A 24302-nucleotide genomic window follows, 5' to 3' on the forward strand; every position below is an offset into this window, starting at 1 on the left:
ATTGGAAGTGGGCCTTAGAGGACAAGATTTGGACTGGGGTGAGGATGGAAACAACGTGAGCAAAGGCATTGAGTGGAGGGACTGGGGCGCTCAGGAGTTCATGTGTGTGGTGTGGCTGGAGTAGAGGGTGCCGTTTGGGAAGTAGGTAGATCTGAGTTGAAACTGGAAAAGTAGGTTGGGATTTGGATTGGGGCCTGTATGGTTTGGGTCAACGTTACCTGGAGGCAGTGAGGAGCCAGGGAGGGTTTACCAGCACAGAACATTCGCTTACAACTAGCATGCTGCTTAGGGGTGGGGGAGAATGAATACTTAAAAAACTCATCTACAAAATCACTTTCCATTTCAAAAGCGCTTGTGGTGAACTCTGCATTGACTGTGAGAAGAGCATGAGTTAACCAGGTGATGAGGCGACAAAAAAAAGCAGAAGCAGGCTTCTTAGGCCCCGAGAGGACATTCTTTGGAACTGGGGCCCCAGAGAGCACACTCAAGACCAACGTGGGGAGGCCTTAGCACTTTGTTGTAGCCAGAGCTGTGTGGCCACCAAGCGGCTGCCTCAGGAAGTAGTGAGTTTCCTGTCACCAGTGAGTTTCGAGCATCAGCTGAAGATCAGCTTCCATAACCCCTGAGCTCCTTTGGGCCCTGAGATTTGGGGCTCACTAAGATTCTCTAAGTGGCTAGGGCGGGAGAAGGGGGCCTCCGGATTAGTCATTTCTGGAAAAGTTTCTCCTGGACAGAAACCACAACACCTGATTTCAGTCTCCTCTCTGGGGCTTCCCCTGCTGTCCCACACCACCTGGAAGGGTGTCTGGGGGCGGGCTGGAGGGGCGCCTGCCAGGCTGTAAACAGAATAGGGAGAGATGAGTCAGTTAAACCTTGCAAATCTCTTCTTGGAAGCCCCTTGATTCCACTGCAGACGATGTTGACCCAGGCATGGGCACAGTTCTGGAGAACCAAATGAATAACAAGCATGTCTCATTCATGCCTAGGGTACTTTCTGATGAATAAAAGCACTTTGCCATCACTTACCCTCTCAGTGACCCTAGGAAGCACCTGTGATGCTGTTGGCAGAGCCAGGCCACAGTACCTGTCCCTGTTCATTTGGTTCCACAGGCATTTATGTCACATCTGTTCAGAGCTGGGCACTGGGCCAGGAGCTGCTGTCACAAAGATGAGGGAGACACAGCCCTATCCTCATGAAGTTCACACTGTAGTTGGGGAATGAGAACCCTGAGCAATTAAGTATACAATGCAGAGTGTTAAGTGCAGTGGTAGGGATGTGCCCACTTTGGGGTTCTAGGAACACAGCGGAGGGGAAATCCAGGATGGCTTCCTGGAAGAGGGAGGCCATTCAGAATTCTTGGCAGTTCTTCCCCTCAGACAATGCTGACAGTAGCACTTTGTAGATTATGGGGTACTTTTTTGCAGGCGTTATTCGTAGTCCCTCCTTTCAGCAAACATTTTTTTCAAGTTTGATTCATCTTTATTTGGTTTAGTGGAGATGCAATGCTAAAACCTAATTGTTTTTTGTTTTCTAACTCTTTTTAAAATTAAACTTTTTATTTTGAGATAATTGTAGATTCACCACATGCAGTGCTAAGCAATAATACAGAGGGATTCCATATACCCTTATCTAGTTTCCCCCAATGACAACATCTTGCAAAATCACACTGGGATACTGGTGTTGATAAACTCACTGGTATATTGGCCCTGAGGACTAAAAATATGAGAACAAAAAGGCTTGCCCTCAGCACTTGACTTTCTTATCACTCCCTGTGTGCCTTCTCACGACCCTGTGAGGCAGGTCATATATCCCCACATTACAAATGAGAAAAGGAGCCAAGAACTGAGGTGCCTGGCCTGGTCCCACACAGCAAAAACTTGGCTGTCAGACTTGAACCCTGTCCTCCTGTCCCTAGGGCTGGTGGGCTTCCTCAGCCACACTCCTGCCTGTCATCAGTCCAGGCCCTGGGGACACAGCTGCCCTACTCCAGCCTCTGTCCTCCTCTGGGTAGGTGTGTAGGTGGGCAGGTGTCTGGTCCCTCAGGATGGGAGTGGTTGGCCTCTGGCCCAGCTCTCGAGGGCTACCTCTGGCCCAACGGTGAGCCTGGAGGAGCTCAGCAGGTGATGGGGAAGCCTTGTGGCCCCAAGTGGCCAGCTGAGGCAGCCAGCCCTGCAGCCTGTCCCCCTGCACTGCCCTGCTTCGTGCTGCCCTCCTTCTCACGTGTCTGTGTTTCTTTTCTCCTCCATGCTATGGCAGTGGTGCCCCGTGCTGATGAGACAATACTTGGTGCAGCCCCAGGCAGTCCTTTTCCAGGTAATTTCCTAGGGACCCAAATGACACCCAGCACACACTTTCCTGGGGCACGCGCCTCCTTGAGTCCCTGCTAGGATTCCTTGACCCTTCGTGCTGTGTAGTTTCCGAAATGTGATCCCTCTCCTTATCTTTCAGATTTTCACAATCGCCCCGGCAGGCAGGCAGCAAGGGCTTAGACTTAAATCTCATTTTATTAATAAGGAAAATGAGGCTCAGAGAGCTGGCCCAGCTTGCCTGAGGTCACGCAGGTGAGAAAGAGGCAGAGCTGGGGCAGGAACCCCGTGCCGTTGCTCCTAGTTCACTGTTCTTTCTACCACGGGATCAACCGCTATAAATGATGCAGATAAAAATTAGCTAAGGAAGTCCATTCCCCTCCCTGAATCAGTTTTTCCAGGTTGGGAAAGATGACCCTGAGCATCCTTCTAGCTCAGACATTTGAGAGTGCAAGACTGTGTGTTATCTGGAGCATGGTGTCTGAGAGGAGGGTGTGCATCCTTGGCAGTGCTTGAACTTGAGGCCTCCCAGGAGTTTGTGGCAGTAGGCAGAGAAGTTTTGTTGTTTTTTTTAATTGATGCAAACAAAATGTGGAGCCCACCCATCTAAACTATGCTTGACGGATGATTGCCTATCTTTTTTTAAAAAAAACCTTTTTGTTTTCTATTGGAGTATAGTTGATTAACAACGTTGTTAGTTTCAGGTGTACAGCAAAGTGATTCAGTTATTCATATACATGTATCTACTCTTTTTCAAATTCTTTTCCCATTTATGTTGTTACATAATATTGAGCACACTTCCCTGTGCTATACAGTAGGTCCTTGTTGGTTATCCATATTAAATATAGCAGTGTGTACATGTCAATCCCAAACTCCCAATCTATCCCTCTGCCCCACCCTTCTCTCCTGGTAACCATAAATTCATTCTCTAAGTCTGTGAGTCTTCTTCTGTTTTGTAAATAAGTTCATTTGTGTAGTTTTTTTTTAGATTCCGTGATATACTGATATTTGTCTTTCTCTGTCTGACTTACTATACTGAGTGTGACAATCTCTAGGTCCATCCATGTTGCTGCAGATGGCATTATTTCATTCTTTTTAATGGCTGAGTATATTCCATTGTATATATGTACCGCATCTTCTTTATCCATTCATCTATAGATGGACATTTAGGTTTGTTCCATGTCCTGGCTATTGTAAACAGTGCTGCAATGAACATTGGGGTGCATGTATCCTTTTGGACCATGTTTTTCTCTGGTTATATGCCCAGGAGTGGAATTGCAGGGTCATATGGTAGATCTATTTTTAGTTTTTTAAGTAACCTCCCTACTGTTCCCCATAGTGACTGTACCAATTTATGTTCCCACCAACAGTGCAAGAGGGTTCCCTTTTCTCCACACCCTCTCCAGCATTTACTGTTTGTAGATTTTTTGGTGATGGCCATTCTGACTGGTGTGAGGTGATATCTAATTGTAGTTTTGATTTGCATTTCTCTAATAGTTAGTGATGTTGAACATCTTTTCATGTGAGTAGGTAGAGAAGTTTTATCCCAATTGGTTGCATTGGAGTGGATGCTCTGTGAATTGCTGACCTCGTTCATTTCCCTTCCTGGGTCATAGTCAAGGACAGCACCAGGGAGCCCTGATGGGAAGGGAGCAGAAGCCCAAAATGACATCCAAAGAAAGAACTCCAAAAGCCTGGAGAAGTAGCAGTGTGGAACACAGCTGTTGCCTGTGGCTGTCGGAGGCTGGGGGCTGATGGAGGGAGGATGGGGGGCTATGTTCCCAAGGACATAGGTGCACCAACACAACCCCACTGTTCAGCCCTTGGCTTCCCAAGTAGCTATGCGATATGGAAAGAGATACCACTGTTACCAAGAAAAGAGACCCCAATAATGTATTCTCTTCTCTTCTCTTTCCCTTTCCTGGTCTTCCCTCCCGTTTTCTTTTTCTGTCACTCTTTCTACCTCTCCCAGCCTCCATTTTCAAAAAGGACTTGTCCTGCAAAATAAACAATTACATATATCTAAGTTAGTTAAGGCTGAAAAAAGTTCAGAAATTGTGCAGAGGAGAGAGTAAGATCATTGCAGGAGGCGCCAGCATTGATGTAGTTGTGGTGATTGAGCACTGAATTTGACTGGTCTTCCTGGCAACCAAGACAAAGAGGGATATGTAGTGGTTTCCAGTGTTCCTATTGTTCAGTCAGAGGCAAATTAACCATTTGTCAGGAGAAAAAACTTCTTTTCTGGTAATGAATTATAGGAGAGATTCACATGGAATTTGAATATTCTAATGGACACGTCTCCAGAGTTTGTTTGGTTTTTTTTTTGAAGTTCTTTGTATGGCTGTTTTCTTTTATTGCCTCTAATCAGTGCTAAATGCCTGATATTCTGTCACAGACCAGTGAAGTCACTTCCTCAGGGACTTCATCTCATGGTGGACAAGGATGCTGTTTTCTGATCACCTGACTTGATGAAAGGTAGAGATGAGAGGTTAGCATGTTATTTGGAGCTCTTGTTTGAACACTCCCCAGCTAAGTTTTGGATGTTGTGGAAAATGTCATGCTGCTGGACCATGCATTCATTCATTCAACAAGCACTTAGGGGGCTCTGGTGCTGTTCCATGCTCTATGCCCTCAAGGAGACCCGGAGGGAGACAGACGAACAGCCATTACATGTGGTGGCAAGTATGAAAATAGAGGTCTGTGCAAAATGACACCAATTATGGAAACATAGACAAGGAAATCATGATTTATTGGTAGGAACGTGGGGCCCAGGAATGGCTGCACCAAGGAGGTGACATTTGAGCTGGGTCTTGTGGACAATGTAGGAGTTTAAGTGGCTGATGAGATGGGCCTCCCAGGCAGAGGTAGGACAGTGCTTGGAGTGGCTGAGGAGCAGCCAGTGGAACGAGGTTCCAGGGATCCCAGGAGACTGGGGAGAATGCAGTTGCCTTTAAAAATCTAGGCAGCTCAGGGGGACAGACAGTGGTGAGAAATTAGGGAATAATTACACAGCAAATGAAATGACAGCATCCCCTGATTCATGCAGGAGCAGAGCAAGAGCTGTGGAATCCCAGCAAAGAAAGAGATTGGGCTCAAGGCCAGCCCTGTTAGGTGGGGTGGTGGGAGGCACAAATGGCAAAGGCCAGTGAGAGCTGGTTCATGAATCCAGCTGTCCCCCTGAGCCCCAGCTCTTTAAGAAAGTTCACTTTACCTTCTGGCAACCATCGGTGGTTGGGAAACTGGGTTTTTGGACCTCCCACTGCACGTGTTACACAAGTTGAAGATTTTCATGTCTTGAAAAGATGATTCAAAGCCAACTTTCGAAGTGACTGGACAAACCTTGATACTGAATTTATTGGCTAAAACAAAATCAAATAACAAAAAGGCCCCTCCATCTGGACATTAAAATAAGAGGCAGGATTGGCCACCCTCTCCCCATTTTCTTAAACCCAGGTCGGCTATGTTTTCTTGGGAATTAGAGGCTTTCCCTTGTGGACCCAGCTGCCTAGCCTGGAGTCTAGGAAGGGGCCAGGCCTGGTAGTGAGGTGGGGAGAGCTGCAGGGATGCTACTCTTGGCTAGGATGCTGCCTGGCTCTCCTGAGGATAAGGGGTCATTCATTCATTTGCTCATCCAAGGGTTCATTGCACAAGCTCTTCAGAGTCGAATCCCAGCTTGTCTACTTTTTCATCTCCACCTCTTTCTCCTGCAGGAGGTGCCTTGTTCTTGGATCATTCCTGTCTCACCCCTAAGCGTTTCTTCAGCTCTTCTCAGCCTGAGGGGGGTGGTCAGGGATTGCTTGGGTCCAGGATAAATACAGCCTGCCCAAGAAACCTTTCCTCACCACTTCCTGCGCCGTGTAAATGAATGGCTCTGTGCCCTTGTCCCTGTTGGACGGAGCTTCAGGGCCACGTGTCTTTTCCCTTGAGGTTTGTGGATAAAGGTCAGAGAGCATGTCTGGTCTTCACGTGCCATCTTGCACACAAGAAAAGCTCAATAAATGCTAAGCATCCACCATGCTCAGGCCTCCAGTAGGACACAGGAACATAGGGAAATGGGAGGTGCGGTCCTCACCCCGGGGTCCCAGAAACCCCAGAGACCCTCACAGGAGGGACCTAGGGACCCTAGGGTCACAGGAGGCATCTTGACCTCCTGTCTCTGCACACGACAATGCACTGAAGGAGGAGCTTTCATTGAGCTTTACTTTCTAATTTTTTAAGCAAATTAGGGGGCTAATGTCATGACCACGTCCCATTCCGCGTAGGGTAAAGTCTGGACAGTGACCTTTTCCCAACAGCTCCCTGCTTTATGGAATGAAGAGTCTGCTGGGTGTGACCTGTAGCAAGACATATATTGTCATCTCCACCTAGTACACGCATATCCACTTACATGGAAACAAAGATTAAGGAAACAAGACTTACTCTTTCTATGTGTGAGACTCTTAGAAAATTTCTCTTCTAGACTACTCTATTTTCTGTTTTAAAAGGTTGGTACTAGCAAAGTGATTTCATACCTGTTAAAGGGTTAGAACACAATAGGAAAATCATTAGGGTAATTGTGGAGATTTTGGAGTCAGATGTACCCAGGTTTGTATCCTAGCTCTGGCACCTGGAAGCCGTGTGATATTAGGCAAGCACTTTCCCTCTATAATAGAAGCCTCAGTTTCTTCATCTGTAAAATAGGAATAACACAGAACCTACTACATGGGGTAATTGTGAGGATTAAATGGGATAATATAGGTAAAGCTCCTGCCACAGAGTAAGTGATCGGTAAATGTGAGCTTTGACAAGGTCGTGAAGATTATGGTTTTTATTGTCCTGGTACCACTGGGATTCCTGCTTCCTGGCGAGTGGTAGTCATGAAGGACTTTCTGGAGGAGGAGGCATTGAAGCAAGGCAGCAGGTTGACCAGGACCCACTGCTGTCCTCACAGCAACCAGGAACTCTGTGTGAGCATCCCAGGACCACTTGTTTCCTTTTCCATGAAGGACAGACTTGCTCCCAAGGATTTTTGGCTGGACCTAGAGCTGACCATGTTAGTTAGATACCTTTGCCTTTCACATTTAGGTCTCTAATCCACCTGGAATTGATTTTTGTGTCTGGCGTAAAGATCCAGTTTCTTTTTTCCCCCTTGTTTCTGAATGGATTACTGGTTACCCTGCATTTTTTATTAGAGTTTTATCCTTCCCTGCTGATTTGTACATCACCTCTCTCATATATCAAGATTCCATATATGCATGGATCCGTTTCTGGACTTGATTCTGTTTCATTGGCCTATTTTTCTGTGCCTGTGCCAGTCCCATACTGTCTTAATTACTGCAGCTTTATAGTGATTCCTGATGTCGGGGAGGCCTGTCCCCCATCTTGTCCTACCCGGGCTGGCTTCAGGCCTGTGTTCGTCTCTGCGTGTTTCAGAATCAGCCTCTGCTGGAGACGGGTGGAGAGCCCCGGGAGCTCTGGACAAGAATCTATCTCAGGGTGCCTGGGCCTGCAGTACCTCCTGGGCTCACGGCTGCCATGCACCCCGCTTGGCATCTGAGCTGCCCTGGCAGTACCTTCTAATTCATTTGCAGAGAAAAGTGCCAGGAACGTGCCTGAGCCTGGGTCCCCTCTGCCTGCCACTTGCCTGGTGGCTCCTCTGGTTTCCCTCCCAGTGGCTCAGTCCTCATCATCCTTCCCAGGGTGCCTGCAAACTTCTTTCAGAAGACTGCTCGCTTCCCTGTCCCTCTCTGCCAAGGACATAACCCTGGACAGACAGGAATGTGTCCTCCACTGGCAGTGCCAGGGTGGTAGAGGAAACTCCCTGTGCCAATGCTTGGCACAACTAGACTCTTTGGTTTGGGTGTTTGCAGATATTTCTTTTACTGAAGATAGGCCGGGGGAGTGGGGGTTGGAAGAGATCTGTCACTCATGCCTATACCGTAGTCTGTCCTTGAGTGGGAAGACAGGTTGGCATCTTCACAACCTTGCCTGGAGACCATTCTGACAGTGGTTTGGATGCCAGGGAAATGACTCATTGCAAGCTCTGATTTCATGAAATGGCTTAAAGAAAGGAGCATGACTCATGGGCCAAATGCACGTGGTTAGTGTGGACTTGGTAAATCAGATGTGCGCACCCTACAGTTTTCAGCATACAGGTGTTTACAGGCTTCTGGAATTCAAAAACACTTGCCAGCTGTGACTCATATGCTTTGATATATTGGCTTTTGGGTGGGAGTTTATGGTGAACCATCCCCTGTTGACCCTGAACAAAGCCTTCTTCCCCTTGTGCCTCAGTTTACTCATCTGTGAAATGAGGATTTGGATTGAGTGATGGCCCAAATTCCCTTTAACCCTTGTTTCTGTGATTCTGCATCTGTGGTTTAAGAGCACAGAAATCAGAAACCTTTCTTTCCGTCCTCTTGTCTACAAGACTCTTATTTCTGCCTTGCTTTTGCTTATGGATGTCTCTGTCCTCCTCCTTGCATTGAGGAGGATGGTTGTCTCTGGCTAGCTGGGGCTGGGTAAGGGAAGCCTGCAGGCCATAAGGAAGCTAGGTTTGAACTCTTGTGCAGCTGCACTGAATCTTGTCCACCTCTTCACTTGGGGAGACTTGCTGATTCTGGATACCTGCCTTGTTCTGTCGAGCTGAATCTGCCCTCTCAATACCGGGGGTCCGTGAGCCCCCTGGGGGCCTTGGCACTGGCACGGGTTAGCTGGCTGAGCCCAGAATGTGGTGGTGGCATTTGGCTGGGGTGCTTTGCAGTCTCAGTGCTGAGGTGTCTGTCTTGTTTCCTCTTTCAGACCGCCGATTATTCTACCATGGCCTCGCTGGCTGGAGGGCTGGACGACATGAAGGCCAACCTGACCAGCCCTACCCCTGCCGACATCGGGAGCAGCGTGCCGGGGCCACAGTCCTACCCCATTGTGACAGGTGAGGGCCCCTGGGGCATGGGGGGTGAGTGGCAGAGAGAGAGAGAAAGGACGTGTGTGTGACGAGGAAAGCGGCTTCTTGGTGCTTTTGGACTTGATTGGCCATCTTTGTCTTAATGAGGTTATGAGGTCCTGGAACAGGTCAGGCAGGGGACTGCTGGGGCCAGGAGTTGTGGCTTCGATGAGACATGGCTGTAGACGCTCTGATAAAGCCAGAGGAGAGCAAATGGCAAACGGACGATGGGCTGGGAGGGGGGCCAGGGAAGCCTCGTGTCAGAGGGGCTGGGTGATTTCGGGGCCCCTGGAGGTGGGGCTGAGTGTTCAGAGCGCTGGGATTTAACCCTCTCAGGAGAAAGGCAGCCCTGTTTGGCGTCAGCCTGGAGGATGAGTGGGATTCCTGGCAGATTGTAGATTTCCAGGCAGAGGTGGAGTTAAGAAGGGCAGGAGGTTTAGGCTTCCTTTCTGGAAGGCTCGGGACGAGCTGCTTTAGCTGTCAGTGTAAAGATGAAGAGTTTGGGCCCTGGAGGCACACTGCTGGGTTTGAACTTGCCATTGACTAGCTATGTAAGTTATATAAGAATTCTGGGCTGTGGTTTTAAAATCTGTAATATGGTGATAGCACCCAGCCCACAGTGTTGCTGTGAGGATTAATGCTGTAAACATATGAGGTGCTTAGACTCTGGTCTAGCACACACAAGCACCCAATACATGTTGCGATTATGACTCCTCTCATGGTGGCTGGTCACGTCAGGCTCACTGCTGTGAAGGGGCTGGGCCAGGAGGGTGAGACAGGCAGACACCCCTCCCTGCTCCAGCAGCACTGGGATAGTTTGGACGGACAGACTCAGCCACCAGCTCCGGGAGGCTGTCCGACCACGCAGGTAGAAGGCAGTCTTGGACACTTCACATTAACAGACAGTGAGGGGCTAGGGATCACACTTTGGCCAGAGCCTTGAGGTCCAGCCTAAGGTAGCGGGATGTCCCTGTAGGTTGGTAGGCAAGACACAGGAAGTAGTGCCAGAGACAAGGGGTTCTGAGAAATGTGAGTGGGCTGTAGTTGCATCAGGGCTGGATTCGGGTTAGAACTTTAGGCAGGGGTAGGGGCCGGACGAGACAGGCTCTCTCATAGCCTCATGTAGGTCCCAAGGCAGGAAGGGCCCGGCTCTGAGACTGGGGCTCGTGGGGCTCAGGCAGGAGCAGCCAGGACTCTGGGCACCGCATGGAGATCAGTTAAGAGGCAAGAGTGACTTGGTCCCCTGTCTACCTGAGATGGGGCAAGAGCCTGGAGGGCTGCTGAGCCTGCAGGTGGGGGGGTGTCAGTAACGGTGCAGGGATGCGGGAGAGGAACCTCAGTCAGAATGAACTTTTCCTAACATCACAAGTGTCCCATGAATCCTCTCCCCTGGGGTCATGAGAGCCCGTGACAAGACCTCTGACAGCATCCCCATTTTACAGATGCAGAAACCGAGTCTCAGGGAGGGGCAGTGACTTGCCCAATATAAGGGGTAAAGGGGAGAGCTGGAGCCGGCCTTCAGTCTCCTGGGTCCTTATTCTTTCCAAAGAAGCACAAATAATTGGGTAGGGGGGTGCGGTAGGGTAGAAAGAAGCCTGGACTAGTTAATAATAATAATAAGTCACTTTACTGAGTAGTTACGGAGTACCAAACATTCTGGTAGGTGAACTTGTTCTACCCTTGGAGGAGCCCTGGGAGGTGTGTACTGTTATGTCACATCCACTTTGTAAACAAGGAAATGGAAGCCCGGGGCACTTAAGTAGCTTGCCAGAGATCACAGCTAGTGAGCAGCAGAGGTAAAATTGAACAGCAGGCCAGTACAGTCTGCCACTCTACCACACAGATAATCTGGGGGCTAATCCTGGCGCCATCACTTCCTTGCTGTGACTTTGGATGTGTCTCTGATCTCTCAGGGCCCTTGTGAGGATCACATGAGATCCCCGAGGGGACTGCTCTGCAGAGGGAGGGTTTGTTATTAGGGTTGGGGTTCATGGGTTTAGACAGATCACAGGAAGACATATTCTACCATCTGCACAAGCCTATTTAGATGGAAAATAATCCAGTAAACGCTGAGACTATAGTTGCATTTCCGAGACTCTTGTCTACTGACGTGGCAAACTGGTGGCCAGCTGCCCAAAGGGCTAATCTAGCCCACAGATATGGTTAGTTGGCCCCATGTAGGACTTCTTATAAATTTGAGTCAACATTGAAAATTTATAAATCTGGATCTCTGGCTTCCCTTGAAAAATCAGAGGATCTGGCCAGACTGGGCCGTATTCCCACATGGTCGTGGTAGGCGGGGCCTTAGTGGCAGCAGCCCCTGGAGACATGGCCCCCACCCACCTGCTTTCTCATTATCTTACAAGCCTAACCTGGAAAGGAATTTGAGTTGAATACTCCTGATTTAGAAAGTTGGTGCTAAAAGCCAGCTGGGTGGTTTAGCTGTCCAGGATCTGCAGAAGGTAAGTGTGGATGTGGGCTGGGTTTTCAGGTAAACCCTTGACCAAAGACTTGTTTGTATTATGATCAATCTATTTTAAAGTCACATCACAGAGCAGAAAAAGAATATAAATATCTCAAAGTCAGAATTATGCCTAATGTTGAAATACTAAAATTACTCTAATTCTAAATATATAATACTTATATAATAGTATAAAATTATAAATATAACCATTAGCTTTCTTGTAAGTAAATAATAGCTAGCTAGAAAAATAATAGGGGAAAACATTAACAATAGCATCAAAATAAAAAAGGTAGAATGCTGAGGAATAAACTTAACTTTAAAACTCCACTAAGGAACATAAAAGAATAAATGGAGAGATATAGCTTGTTCTTAGGTAGGAAGACTCAGTATCATGAAGATGTCAGTTCCCCCAAAGTAATATATTAATTCAAAGCATTTTCAATCAAAATGCCAACTTTTTAAAACTTGTCAAAATGACACAAATACTGGATAAATAAACACTCAAGGTAGCTAGAAAAATTCTGAAATAAAGAAATGAGTAAAACATAGCATATTTTAAAATGTTATGATAAAGTTACAACAATTAAAACTGTTACTGAAAGTGAAGTAAATAGGCAAATGAAACAGCATGGAGCATCCAGAAATAGATCCAAATATATGTGGGTGTTTACAGATACAACATTGCAAATCAGTGGAGAAAAGGTAAATCATTCAGTTAATGGTGTAGGGACAGTTAAGCCTGTTGGATCCATACCTCATTCTCTACATCAAAAGAAATTCCAGGTTGATCAAAACTTTAAATTTAAAGAATGAAATCATAATAAAACTAGAAAAAAAATAAGGGAAATTTTTTAATAAACTTCGAGTGGGGAAGGCCTTTTACAGTCTGTTCCAGGGAGGACTTCCCTGGTGGCACAGTGATTAAGAATCCGCCTGCCAATGCAGGGGACACGGGTTTGAGCTCTGGTCTTGGAAGATCCCACATGCCGTGGAGCAACTGAGCCTGTGCACCACGGCTACTGAGCCTGTATGCTGCAACTACTGAAACCCACGCGCCTAGAGCCAGTGCTCCACAACAAGAGAAGCTACTGCAATGAGAAGCCCACACACCACAACAAAGAGTAGCCCCGGCTCACTACAACTAGAGAAAGCCTGCATGCGGCAACGAAGACCCAATGCAGCCAAAAATAAATAAATAAATAAATAAATTTATAAATCTGTTCCAGGGAATTCCCTGGCAGTCCAGTGGTTAGGACTTTGCGCTCTCACTGCTGAGGACCTGGGTTCTATCCCTGGTTGGGGAACTAAGATCCCACAAGTCGTGTCATGTGGCCAAAAAAAAAAAATCTGTTCCAAATACAAAAGGCAAAGAAAAATGATATAAACGACTGCTTAAAACAGAAATGTTTTATATATGTATGTAAAAACACCCAAAAAAACAAAGAATAAAATACTTTTTTAAAGTGGAGCACAGATGACAAAAAGCTAATTTCCTTAATATATAAAGAGATTTTGAAAAACAAATAAGAAGGAAAAAATCAGTAGAAAAAACAGGTAAACCAAATGAACAGGAAAAAATACAGATGTCCAATGGTATAGGAAAAGACATGCACTTGACTCATAGTTTTAAAACTACAAATTGAAATAATCATGAGATACTCTTTTTTTTTGGCCACACCACGCAGCTTGTGGGATCGTGGTTCCCCGACCAGGGATTAAACCCGGGCACACAGCAGTGAAAGCCCACATCATAACCACTGGACCAGCAGGGAATTCCCAGGAGATACTTTAATAAAACCCATTAGCTTATCAAAGATTGAAATGTTTCTTGAGGTCCAGTGTTAGAGAGGATATGAGAAACAGATATTTCCATACACAGTCATAGGTGTATAAATCAGTGCAACCATTTTGGAAAGAAATTTGTCAGTATCTGTCAATATTTTAAATGGACATACCTACTATCTAACTCAGAACTTTTATATGCACTTTAAGGACTTTATCTCAAGATATATTCACACAGATGCACAGTGATACCTAAATCCATATAATAATGACAGAATTATTTATAATGAAAAACAAATGGAAAAAACTCAGTGTTTATCAATAGGGGTAGGTTAAATAAATTATGGCTCCTTCCCACAATAAACTACTCTGCAACCATTAAAAAGAATTAAGTAGAGCTATCTGTGCTGACATGAATAAATGTTCAAGATATATTTTTAAGCAAATAAACAATTTGTAGAGTAATATGTTTAGTATGATTCCATTAGGGTGAAAAAATATAAAGGACATACACACAGAGGCATGGACACACATGTGTAGATCAGATGTATGCATACGAGGATTCGGGAGGAGAAGATCGCCAGCCTCTTCCCCTGCTTAATGGGACCCTGTAGTGCTGTGCTGACACCGGGGTTCTCTGCTCAGTCCCACCCAGTGTCCCCTAGGGAATAACAAATATTTACATTGCCCCTTTACTCTCCTGAATTTAAGTTCATAAAAAATATAGTCTATCTTCACAAGTAATTTCAAATAAAATCAAAATAATACCCTAATTATAAGATAAAGGAGAAGTGAAAGTGAAATTGTTTATAATTAACTGCTGTGTACTTTGATAAGTAAATATTTGGCATGTCTAAACTGCCAGACATAATGGAGTAGCCCATGGCTCGCTCCATGCACAGGATCATCACGAATGCAACCATCCCGAACACAGACTTAACTGTGTTTCACATACTGTGAGTGGGATTTTACGAATAGGTGAGGAACTCTTGGCAAAGCTCCAAATAAAACAAAGTACAAGCTTTGCTCAGTTTACACAGTAGTTGCATTCCTAGAAAATTCAGTGTTTATTAAGACCATGGAAACTGCAAGTTCACATTAATATGAGAATGAAGTTCCGTTCTAGATTTAAAGAATTATAAGCAGATTTCTCTCCTACCACCTACATGAATGTTGGGCAGGACATGAAAATAGTGCAGGATAAAGGCAGATTCTTTGTTGTGTGGGACTGTTCCACCACAAGCCAATAACACCTGTCAATCATATAAAAGCCCCCAGAAAATTTCAAAACACCCTCTGGGGGCAGTTGATGATCCCAATGAGAGCTATTAGAACACCTTGAAGGAATGCCCCTGAGAGCTGTTAGGATGGGCCTTCGTGTCACCACGTGGCATTAATTTAATTCCACCTGTGCTCGTGGATGTGTTGACACAGTCCTGAACTCTTCAGGGAAGGGCTGAGTCTTCCAGCCCCACCCGTTTTCCTTCTCCCCTCCTCACAGGGTGCTCAGCTAGACTGCCAGCCTGGGGTCTAGGAAGCGGCTGGTCTGTGTACTGCTCCACCCTAGCCCTCACACTCCCGCTGCCCAGGGAGATCTCATTAGAGAATGAGTCCATGTCTCTCCATCATTTATATGCCATGTTAAATTTTAAGTTAAACTCCTGCTCTACCAGCCAGGGCCACGGTTTAGAAACTGCTCACCATTTGCAAAGCAGTGACATGGTCCGCCCATTCCTACATCTTCAGCAGTTTGGGCCTGTCCTGATTGGGACTAATTATCTGCAGGTGTATCCTTGGGCCACAGGCCTGCTGATGGGGCAGCCACTGTGCCTACCTGCCAGGGAGGACAGCAGGTGGATACCAGCAAAGGACCTGGCAGTCTTGCCCCTGGCTGTGCCCACCTGACCCTTTGCCTGGGAAAACAAAGTAACGGGGCTAGCCTGTGTCCTTTCTGGCCCCTTCCCCTGAGGACCGTCTCTTTGCATCACCAGTTGGAATGGCAGGTGGAGACTGAGGGAGGCTTCTTCTGATTAAACAACTTTGGGAAACACCTGCCTGGTGCATGACCCAGGTCCTGGGGTCTGAGGCATCCCCTGGGCACTGTCCCCTCTAAGCAACAGGGAACATACATGGGCCAGTGGATGAGCACCCACGAAGACAGACAGATGGCTGCCGAGTCCACAAGACCACCAGCTCTGATTTGCTGGTATCCCCCAGGCTCAATGTTTGGAGTCTCTGTATCCCAAACTTGGTACCTGAAAGCAAGTAAGTCCATCCTCTTCCACCTTTCTCATCTGAGCAATAGCTGAGGGCTGAAGGAAAGAGCACTAGACCCAGGAGTCAGAGGAACAGGTTTAAGCCTGGACTTTGCCACCTAACTGTCCTATCATTCAGCAAATAGCTTGTCTTCTCTGAGCCTCAGTTTTCCTCTCTATGAAATGGGGATGACAATTCCTGCCCTGCCTGCCTCCTTTGGCTGTTTCGAGGCTATAATGAGACAGTGACGGGGAAGAGTTTGAGAGCCACTAAGGGGGCATCTAAGTGTGTGTGGGCCAGAAAGGAGATCTGGAATGTCTGGGATCCAGGGTTGGCTCTTTCCAGCCTCCTTTGGGGCAAATATCCGACCACAGACAGGCAGGGTGGGAGGGTCCTGCAGAGCAACTGCTCACATCACAGTCTGAGAGACCCTGGTTCAGAGGTGGGAGGTGACCTACTCAAGGCAACATCCAGTGAGTTAGAGCTGGATCTGGGGCTTATCCAGGGCCCTGGCTTCCACAGCCTGCTGCCAATATGTGGTTGGATGGACTAAAAAAAAAATCCCAGTTTAAATTTCCAGAAGGCATTTCTTTTAGCATATGACTGAGAATGTCAGCAGCAAAGCCAGACTGCCTGGCCTTGAAGCCCAGCTTCTCCGTATTCTAGCTGCGTGACCTTGGGCACATTACTAGCCTCCATGCCCAAGGTCCCCATCTGTAAAATGGGCCCCAAGATAGCACTCCCTCACAGGTTCCCTGTAAGGATTTCATGCATGGTCCACGCAGTCTTGGCCTGGTGCTTGGCACATGGTAAACACTTAACGAATGGTATCTATTAGTATGTTCCAGGCCTTTCTGAACGACCGTTTGCTTATCTCTCTGTGGGGAGCACCTCCTTTGACCTGTTTTTTATGAGACTTTTTTTTTTTTTTTTTTTGGTTATGCGGGCCTCTCACTGTTGTGGCCTCTCCCGTTGCGGAGCACAGGCTCTGGACGCGCAGGCTCAGTGGCCATGGCTCACGGGCCCAGCCGCTCCGCGGCATGTGGGATCTTCCCGGACCGGGGCACGAACCCATGTCCCCTGCATTGGCAGGCGGACTCTCAACCACTGCGCCACCAGGGAAGCCCGGGAAATGCCTTTTAACTGTATAAATGAATGAGTGAATGAGGTGCTGAGAGGATGGGGCCATTTCTCAGTTCTTTCTCTGCTGCCAGTTGGGCCCAGCCCATAATCAGGCCTCAGGGACTCTGGAAGTTAGTGGAAACTTCGAGGTTGGGTAGCCCGACCCGTCACCCAACCCTGGGATCTATTCTATATCAGGACTTGGTTACCTCTAGTGATGGGGATTTCACTAGCTCAAAGGCAAAGAATCTTGAAACAGGACTTACCTGAAGCTGCTCTCCATTGAAGTGATTTCCTTTCCCACTGGCAAGGCAGAGCTGAACTGTCAGCAATGTCTGAGCCGGCATCCATGCTATGAACTCAGACCCAGGCACTGGCATTCTGGGTCCTCAGGGTCCAGCCCAAATAGTGCTTTTTAAACTAAAAAAAAAAATCAGAGCCCACATTTTACAGATCAGAGGAAGACAACCCAAATGTCCATGAGAAGGGGACTGTTCAATAAAGAAGAGCTCACCCGTAAGATGGAGTACTGTGCAGCTGCAGGAAAGAACGAGGAGGTGCTTTATGTCTTGATTGGGAAGATCTTGGAGATATATTATTCATGAAAAGAAGCAAGAATAATATATACAGAATGCTACCTTTTGTGTAAAGAAGGGAGGGGCAATGGGAATGTGTATTTGTTCACACAAGCATACAGAAGTTCTGGAAGGATACTCAGTAACCACGTTTGGGCATAGATGATGAAGTGGGTGTAGGAAGAGGACTTCTTACTGAATATCATCTACGTTTTAAATTTTTTGAACGTTATATATATATTAATATATCACTATCAAAAATTTAAATTTAAAAGTTCCTTTAAAACTAAGAGATTTTACATAAAGGCTAAAATGTCTAACTTGTTTTGAAAGATTGGAAGACTGTCCACCAGGGTCCACGTTCCCACGTGGCCACACGAAGGGAGCGTTGAGAAGGGGCCATCCCTTTACATCAGCCGTACTCTCCTGTTTGTCCCAGACTCCACCTGGCCAGCTTCACTCACTGTCCTTGCCTGCTGCTCCCTGTGAGTCTTCAACCTGCCCCAGCCCCTCCTTCCTGTCTCCTCTGACACCTATTCCTGCCCAATAGAAACCCAGGCCAGGAAAGGCTGACCACAGGCTGTCCAACTGGCCTTGCCTGTCCCTGATTCCAGGCCTTTGCTCACGCTGTTCTGTCTGCCTGGAACGGCTTTCCCCAGATATCAGCTCAGTGTTATAAGCCATCCAGTGGGGAGGGCCTGGAGTGCCGAGTGTGAGGTTTTCCAGAATGTGTGACAATCAGGCATTTCAGCCCGGTGCAGTGATGTCACACTCTGTCCAAACTAAATGTTGTGAACCTGCTTCAGGGGACCACAAACAGAGAGAAAACTCAGCACCCAAGATTGGAACTTTCCCCAGAAAAACAAGGCTATTTGCATTCCAGAAAGATTCAAGGTGAATCCAATTGGGGATTAAAGTATTAAATAGACTCACAGTTACAGATTCTAGAGAAATCTAGAATTTTGGAATCTAAATGTTTGGAAGGATACTCAGAGGTTCAGAGAAGCCAGAGGTCTGATCATTTTAAAACCCAAATGAAATTCAAGCATCTCTGTAATTAAAATGGACATCAAAGGAAAATATGATTTGCTTTCAGGTTAGCACAGTGTTCCTAAGAACTTTTTGTTGAATAAATGAATTATTGTTTGTGTAAGGAGCAGTGTCAATTAAAAAAAATAATTTCAGGGGAAAGTACTCCAGTTATTTCTGACCTTGCATTTTGTAGGATAAAAATTAACAAAGGTGGATGGCCATCCTGGTAATGCACTCATAGATTTTTACACTTGCGGGCAGCTTGGAAGCCGACCTTTCCAAATAGCCTTCGAGCAGGTCTCTGGGCCTCCAGCTTCCCAGCTGACCCTGCTGTGATCCATCTTCTTAAAATAGCGATTTCATTAGCTCGTCCTCCTGGTCAGAGATCTCCACTGCCTTGCCATTATCTGCAGGAGAAGACACACCAAACTGTAGCTCCTGGCAATTAGCAGAGCGGTTGCCATTCATCATTCCTTCATTCTCTCATTCACTCACTCACCTCTCCATCAAAACCCAGCTCCTCCTTCACATCAGACCTTAGCCTAGGCTGGGTCTTGTGGCTATAGGGTCTCTGCCCTCAACATACCCATAATTTGATGAGGGAGGTAAATGTGGATACATGTACAGGGCAAAACAAAACAAATAAGAAAGAGAAATACCAGGGAGAAGCCAAGTGCTTTTGAAGGCGTGGAGGAGGGAACTATTGCTTCTCTTTGACTGTGGGGTTTGAGAACATTTTGTGGGAGACCACATGGAAGCTGCTCTTGGGGAGCCACGAACTCTTGGTTTCTCTGCTCTGAAGCTTGGTCTAGTCTGTTGCAATACCCCCAGCTTTACTAATCCCTTTTAAATCACGAAGGAATACGTGCTCATTGTAAAATAAATTCGAATGGTACGGAAGTATATGTAAACATGTGACTGTATCCCTTCACCCCGTTCCTAGCCTTTTCTATTGTCAGCAGAGTTGATGGTTTGGTAAATATCCTTCCAGAACCTTTTCTATGCATATAAAACGGTATCAGATTACACACATGTAGTTCATTTCCTACAAAGGGGTTTTTGCTCTTCATACTGTTGGTCAGTTTTTTAAAAATTTTGTTTCATGCTTTATGGACACCCAACATGTTGGTAGGTCCAGAACTTCCATCCTTTCTAATGTTCTGGATGAACCATAATGAACTCTTCTCTAGTAGTATGGGCTAAGGAATTCCTACCTCAGAGCTAAGGGGTGAATCCCTCTCAGTATTTGATACCTGGGCTGCAGACAGAGAAGGACAGGGTCCAGGAAGGGAAGCGGGATGGGAACCTTGGCATCCACGGGCAGCCCAGGACTGTCAGCTTAGAGACAGCAGACTGGGGGCCTGGCTGCTGCCTCCCACGTGCTCAGGGGTATGGGAGGAGGAGATGTGGCTGCTCTGAGCTCATCAGGGGAAGCCACAGGGAGGCAAGCTGTAGCTGAGTGCAAAGAATTGTTTTTTAACAGTTTCATCTCTCTGAAGCTGGAATAGGCTGCTCTGGAGATAATAACAGTGATAGCTAATGTTTATTGAGCATGTGTTATGTGCTTTGGTTCATTTCACCCCTTACTCTATGAAACTAGGTACTATTTTTGTCCCAACTAACAGTTAAAAAGAAATTGCCTGAGTTCACACAGCAGTAAGTAGCAGAGCTGGTTTTCTCCTAACCCCTGTACTGTACTGCCTCTGGTGGTAATAAGCTCCACATCATCAGAGGTATCCAAGCAGAGCTCTTTCACATTCACCTGCAGCACAGTTAGACTGGCGGCCCCTGGGGTCTGTGGAAGCTGATCAAACTGTAGAATCTCTTGTACAGTCTCTGGAGCCAGACTGCCTATCTTTGGGTCTCAACTCTTATCCCACTTATGAATGGGTGACCTCAGTTGCAACTGTGTGTATGTGCCTCAGTTTGCCCACCTATAAAATGGGAATAGAAACTTGTTACATGGATTAAATGGGTTAATATTTCAGAAGCACTCAAAACTCTGTCTGGAACATGGTAAGTGCTGAATAAGTGTTGTTTTAAACATCTGGAGCTCAGGAAAGCAGCCTAAGCCAGAGAGCCAGGTTTTGGGGTCCTCCACAGCAAGGGGATGGAGAAGGAGCTTGCCAGGGTTGGGATCTGTCCAGCGGGGAGCGGGCCTGATGGCTCCCTGTTCTGGATGTTCCACTGGCCTCCTGTATTCGTTTCCAGTTGCTGCTGTAACAAATTACGATGAACGTCACGGCTTAAAACAACACAAATTTATTATCTTACAGTTCTAGAGGTCAGAAGTCCTAAAATCAAGGCTGTATTCCTTCTGAAGGCTCTAGGGGAGAATCCATTTTCTTGCCTTTTTCAGCTTTTTTTAAAAAATATTTATTTATTTATTTTTGGCTGTGTTGGGTCTTTGTTGCTGTGCACGGGCTTCTCATTATGGTGGTTTCTCTTTGTTGCGGAGCACGGGCTCTAGGCATACGGGCTTCAGTAGTTGTGGCGCACGGGCTTAGTTGCTCCACGGTATGTGGGATCTTCCCGGACCAGGGCTCGAACCTGTGTCCCCTGCATTGGCAGGCACATTCTTAACCACTGCGCCACCAGGGAAGTCCTTTTCCAGGTTCTTGAGGTTGCCCATGTTCCCTGGCTTGTGGCCCTTTCCTTTGTCTTCAAAGACAGCAGGGTATCATCTTTTGTCCTCTTTGACCTCTGCTTCTGTTGTCACATCTCTCTGGGACTCTGACCTTCCTGCCTGTCCCCTATAGGGACTCTTGGTGATTATATTGAGCTCACCCGGATAATCCAGGATTGTCTCCACGTCTCAGAAATCCTAGATTTAATTACATCTGCGAAGTCCCCTTTGCTTTGTAAGGTGACATATTCACAGGCTTTGGGGGCCATGATTCTGTCTACCACACCTCCCCGGTGCCCACTATAAAGGTCTCCTTGAGGACTCTGCATCCCCTTGTATCCCGGGAGAACCATGATCTGGGAGGGGATCGGCACCTTTTTTGCTGTATCTGCCTGACTTCTCCCCACCACCTTTGTGAGCACTGGCTGGTCCTCACTGTGTCTCCTCCATCTGCCCCAGTATTGTGACAGTCGTGCCCTCCCCAGGTACCTAGGGTCAAGAGACTGGAATATTGGTGCTCCTTGGAGATCATTCACATCACTCCCTCATTGAGCAGATGGAGACACGGAGGACTGAGAACTCAAGTTCTCCCCACATGAGACAGCTCCAGAACCCACGTCTCTTGGCTCCCCCTCCTTGCCAGACTCAGCCTTCCAGAACAGAACTTTCCCCCTCTCCTGTCCTCATTTTTCAGCCTGACTGGTCCACTGCCATGCACTGGTTCTATGCCTGATGGAATCCTTTATTCAGGCCTTTTTATCACCTTCCAACTCAATGACACGCAGTCCTGACTCCAAGCCTTTGCTTCTGCTGGTTCCTCTGCTTAGGATGCTCCTGTCATTTGCCCAGAGGTGACGGTAGTCTGCTGAGAAAGGAGGAACAATGGGCTGACTTGGATCAGGATCACAGATCTTCATTCCAGCTCTGCCATAACTCCCTGGCAGAGGAGTTTGGGACATGCTTTCTCTCTCTGAGTCTCCGTTTTCACATCTGCCCAATGGGAATTTATCATCCTGGCTCATCCTTTCCTTGCAGGACTTCAGTGAAGTGTACGTGAGCTGTAAGAAGCTATAGCCTTTCTTTTGACCTGACTGTGCCAGGTGCTCAGGTCCTGTGTCCCCAGCAGGGGGGTGAGTGTGACCTGGTGCAGGGCTTTGCCTGTGAAAGGCTCTCATGACACCTGCTGAGGGCTGAGGAACCAGCAGGGCTGCCAGTCTCTGTCCATGTGACTTCAGGGCATGTCTCCAGGGAGCAGTCCTCAAGCGCCGCCTCCTTCAGGAAGCCCTCCCCAATTACCCCACAGTCAGAGTGATATCCCCCTCTCTGGGCCCTGGATCAGCCTACTTGTTATCCCATTGTGCCTTGACTTATGATTCTTTGTGTGCAGCCTGACTTTATCCTTAGACTATGAGGTTCTGAATTGTCTTCTGCCTACCATGGGGCATGGAACATTGTAGGTACTCGGGAAGTGTTTGTTGAATGGATGGATGGATGGATGAACAAGTGAGCTGTCTAATATGTTGGGTTGCTACTAATCACCCCAAACCGTACCCATCTAGGTTATTATCAAGGTTATTGACATGATTCACACACTCACACACACATCTTTGATGAGCAAAAGGGACATTTGAATGCAAGGTATTATGACAATTATTATTTCTCTCCAAATGCATTCGCTTCTACTGGTTTGCAGCCTTTTTTTTTCCCCACCAATGTTCACAGCCCAGAAAAAAAATCTCTCTCTAATTTATCTCTATTAGCTTTTATTTTCATTACCCAAGAGGCTATAGAACGTCTACTCCCACCCCTAGATCTTCTATAAATGTTTGGTAAGGCTGGTTTTGGCACGAGTCCTTAGGGGGCACCTGCTGCCTGTCCACACTTTCCCATCCAGAGGAGTGTTTGCCTTTCTGGAGCCACGAGCTCCTTTTGTAACCCTCTGTTAACCCAGGTCCAGGATGGTGTCACATGCCCACCTCAAGGATAGGGTGGCCAAATAGCCTGTTTGGAGGGTTGACCTCTGGAGTGGGGACTAAGGTAAGGGCTCTTTCCCCAGAGCTGGTCTCAATCCTGAATAAGATCTCGTAAGGCAAGAGTCACCAGCAGGCGTGATAACTACTGCTTGCCTCCCACTCACCAGGCAACAGACATTGTTCTAAGCACGTTCCATGTGTTAACTTGTCTAATCTGCAAAACAACACTGTGAGAAAGTTAGTTTTATTATCCCCATTTTACTGATGCCAAAACTGAGGCACAGCAGAGCACAGCAACTTGCTCAAGGTCACACACCTCCTAAGTAGTGGAGCCAGGTTTCAAACGCATACTGTCAGATTCCAGAGGCCACACACCTGACCATTGTGCCACACTGCTCCTCGCCAACCTGCTGTGTCAGGGGCAGTCAGGCAATCTGGCCAGAGGAGGTCCGAGTCGGGCAGAGCCCAAGTTAGAGAACAGACCACAAACAAGGCTGTTGAGTAGATCAGGGCCATGCATGGGGGGCACGTGTGACATGGCTTGTCTTGATCCTGGGTGCTATCTGGTTGAAGAGCATCGGGCTGACTCTCCCTCCAATACCCAGCACCGTGTAGGTCAGCCTGCACCCAGGCAGACCTCAGCAGCACAGTAGGCCCTCAGGGAAGGTCCGTTGAGTGGATGGGCAGATGACAGTGGCACTTCCAGCAACTCCCCACCTAGACCCAGTTGCTCTTTTGTTGTTTTGTTTTCAGGAAAGAAAGCAAAAGAAAAATAATGGTCACTGCTTTCCTTAAACAGACTTTCTTCCTCTTCCCCTGGACAAGTGCCCGTGGGGAGGGTCAAGCCAGTTCAGCCCTGGTTCTCTTCAGGAAGAAGTCAGCTAAAGCAACAGCTCTTCACACAACACCCAGCACAGCTTCCTGCTTTCTCATCCTCTATTGCCCTGCCTGCCTGAGAGCAAAAAAGACATTAAGCAACAGTCCAGGTGGTCAGGGGTGGGAAGCCTTGGCCCAGGTGCTTGGGCAGCCCGGCAGGGATCCACCACAGGGTGGCAGGGAGGACACTGGGGTGGGTGATCAGGCCCCGCTGGGCTGTCCTGGTCCTCACGCTGAGAGCGGGCTGGGGTGGGAGGGCTCGCCTGATTGACCGGGGCCTTGGGGTGTATGTCCTCTCTTGGATTCCTGGGATGGAAGCATCATGGTCAAGGTGGCTGGGTTTGGGGAGGGGCAGGGGTGGCAGAGG

The 24302-nt window shown here is 47.3% G+C and overlaps 1 protein-coding gene across 1 annotated transcript in view; it reads left to right on the forward strand.

Annotated features, from left to right (window-relative positions):
• Positions 1–24302, forward strand: part of PAX5 (paired box 5) — a 165816-nt gene that overhangs the window by 76681 nt on the left and 64833 nt on the right. The window contains exon 5 of the mRNA XM_030884263.3: positions 9088–9217. Coding sequence (XP_030740123.2) covers positions 9088–9217 — 130 coding nt within the window. The remainder of the gene's footprint in view (positions 1–9087; positions 9218–24302) is intronic.

This window comes from Globicephala melas, chromosome 6 (genome assembly GCF_963455315.2).
Source record: "Globicephala melas chromosome 6, mGloMel1.2, whole genome shotgun sequence".
NCBI classification, from domain to species: Eukaryota; Metazoa; Chordata; class Mammalia; order Artiodactyla; family Delphinidae; genus Globicephala; species Globicephala melas.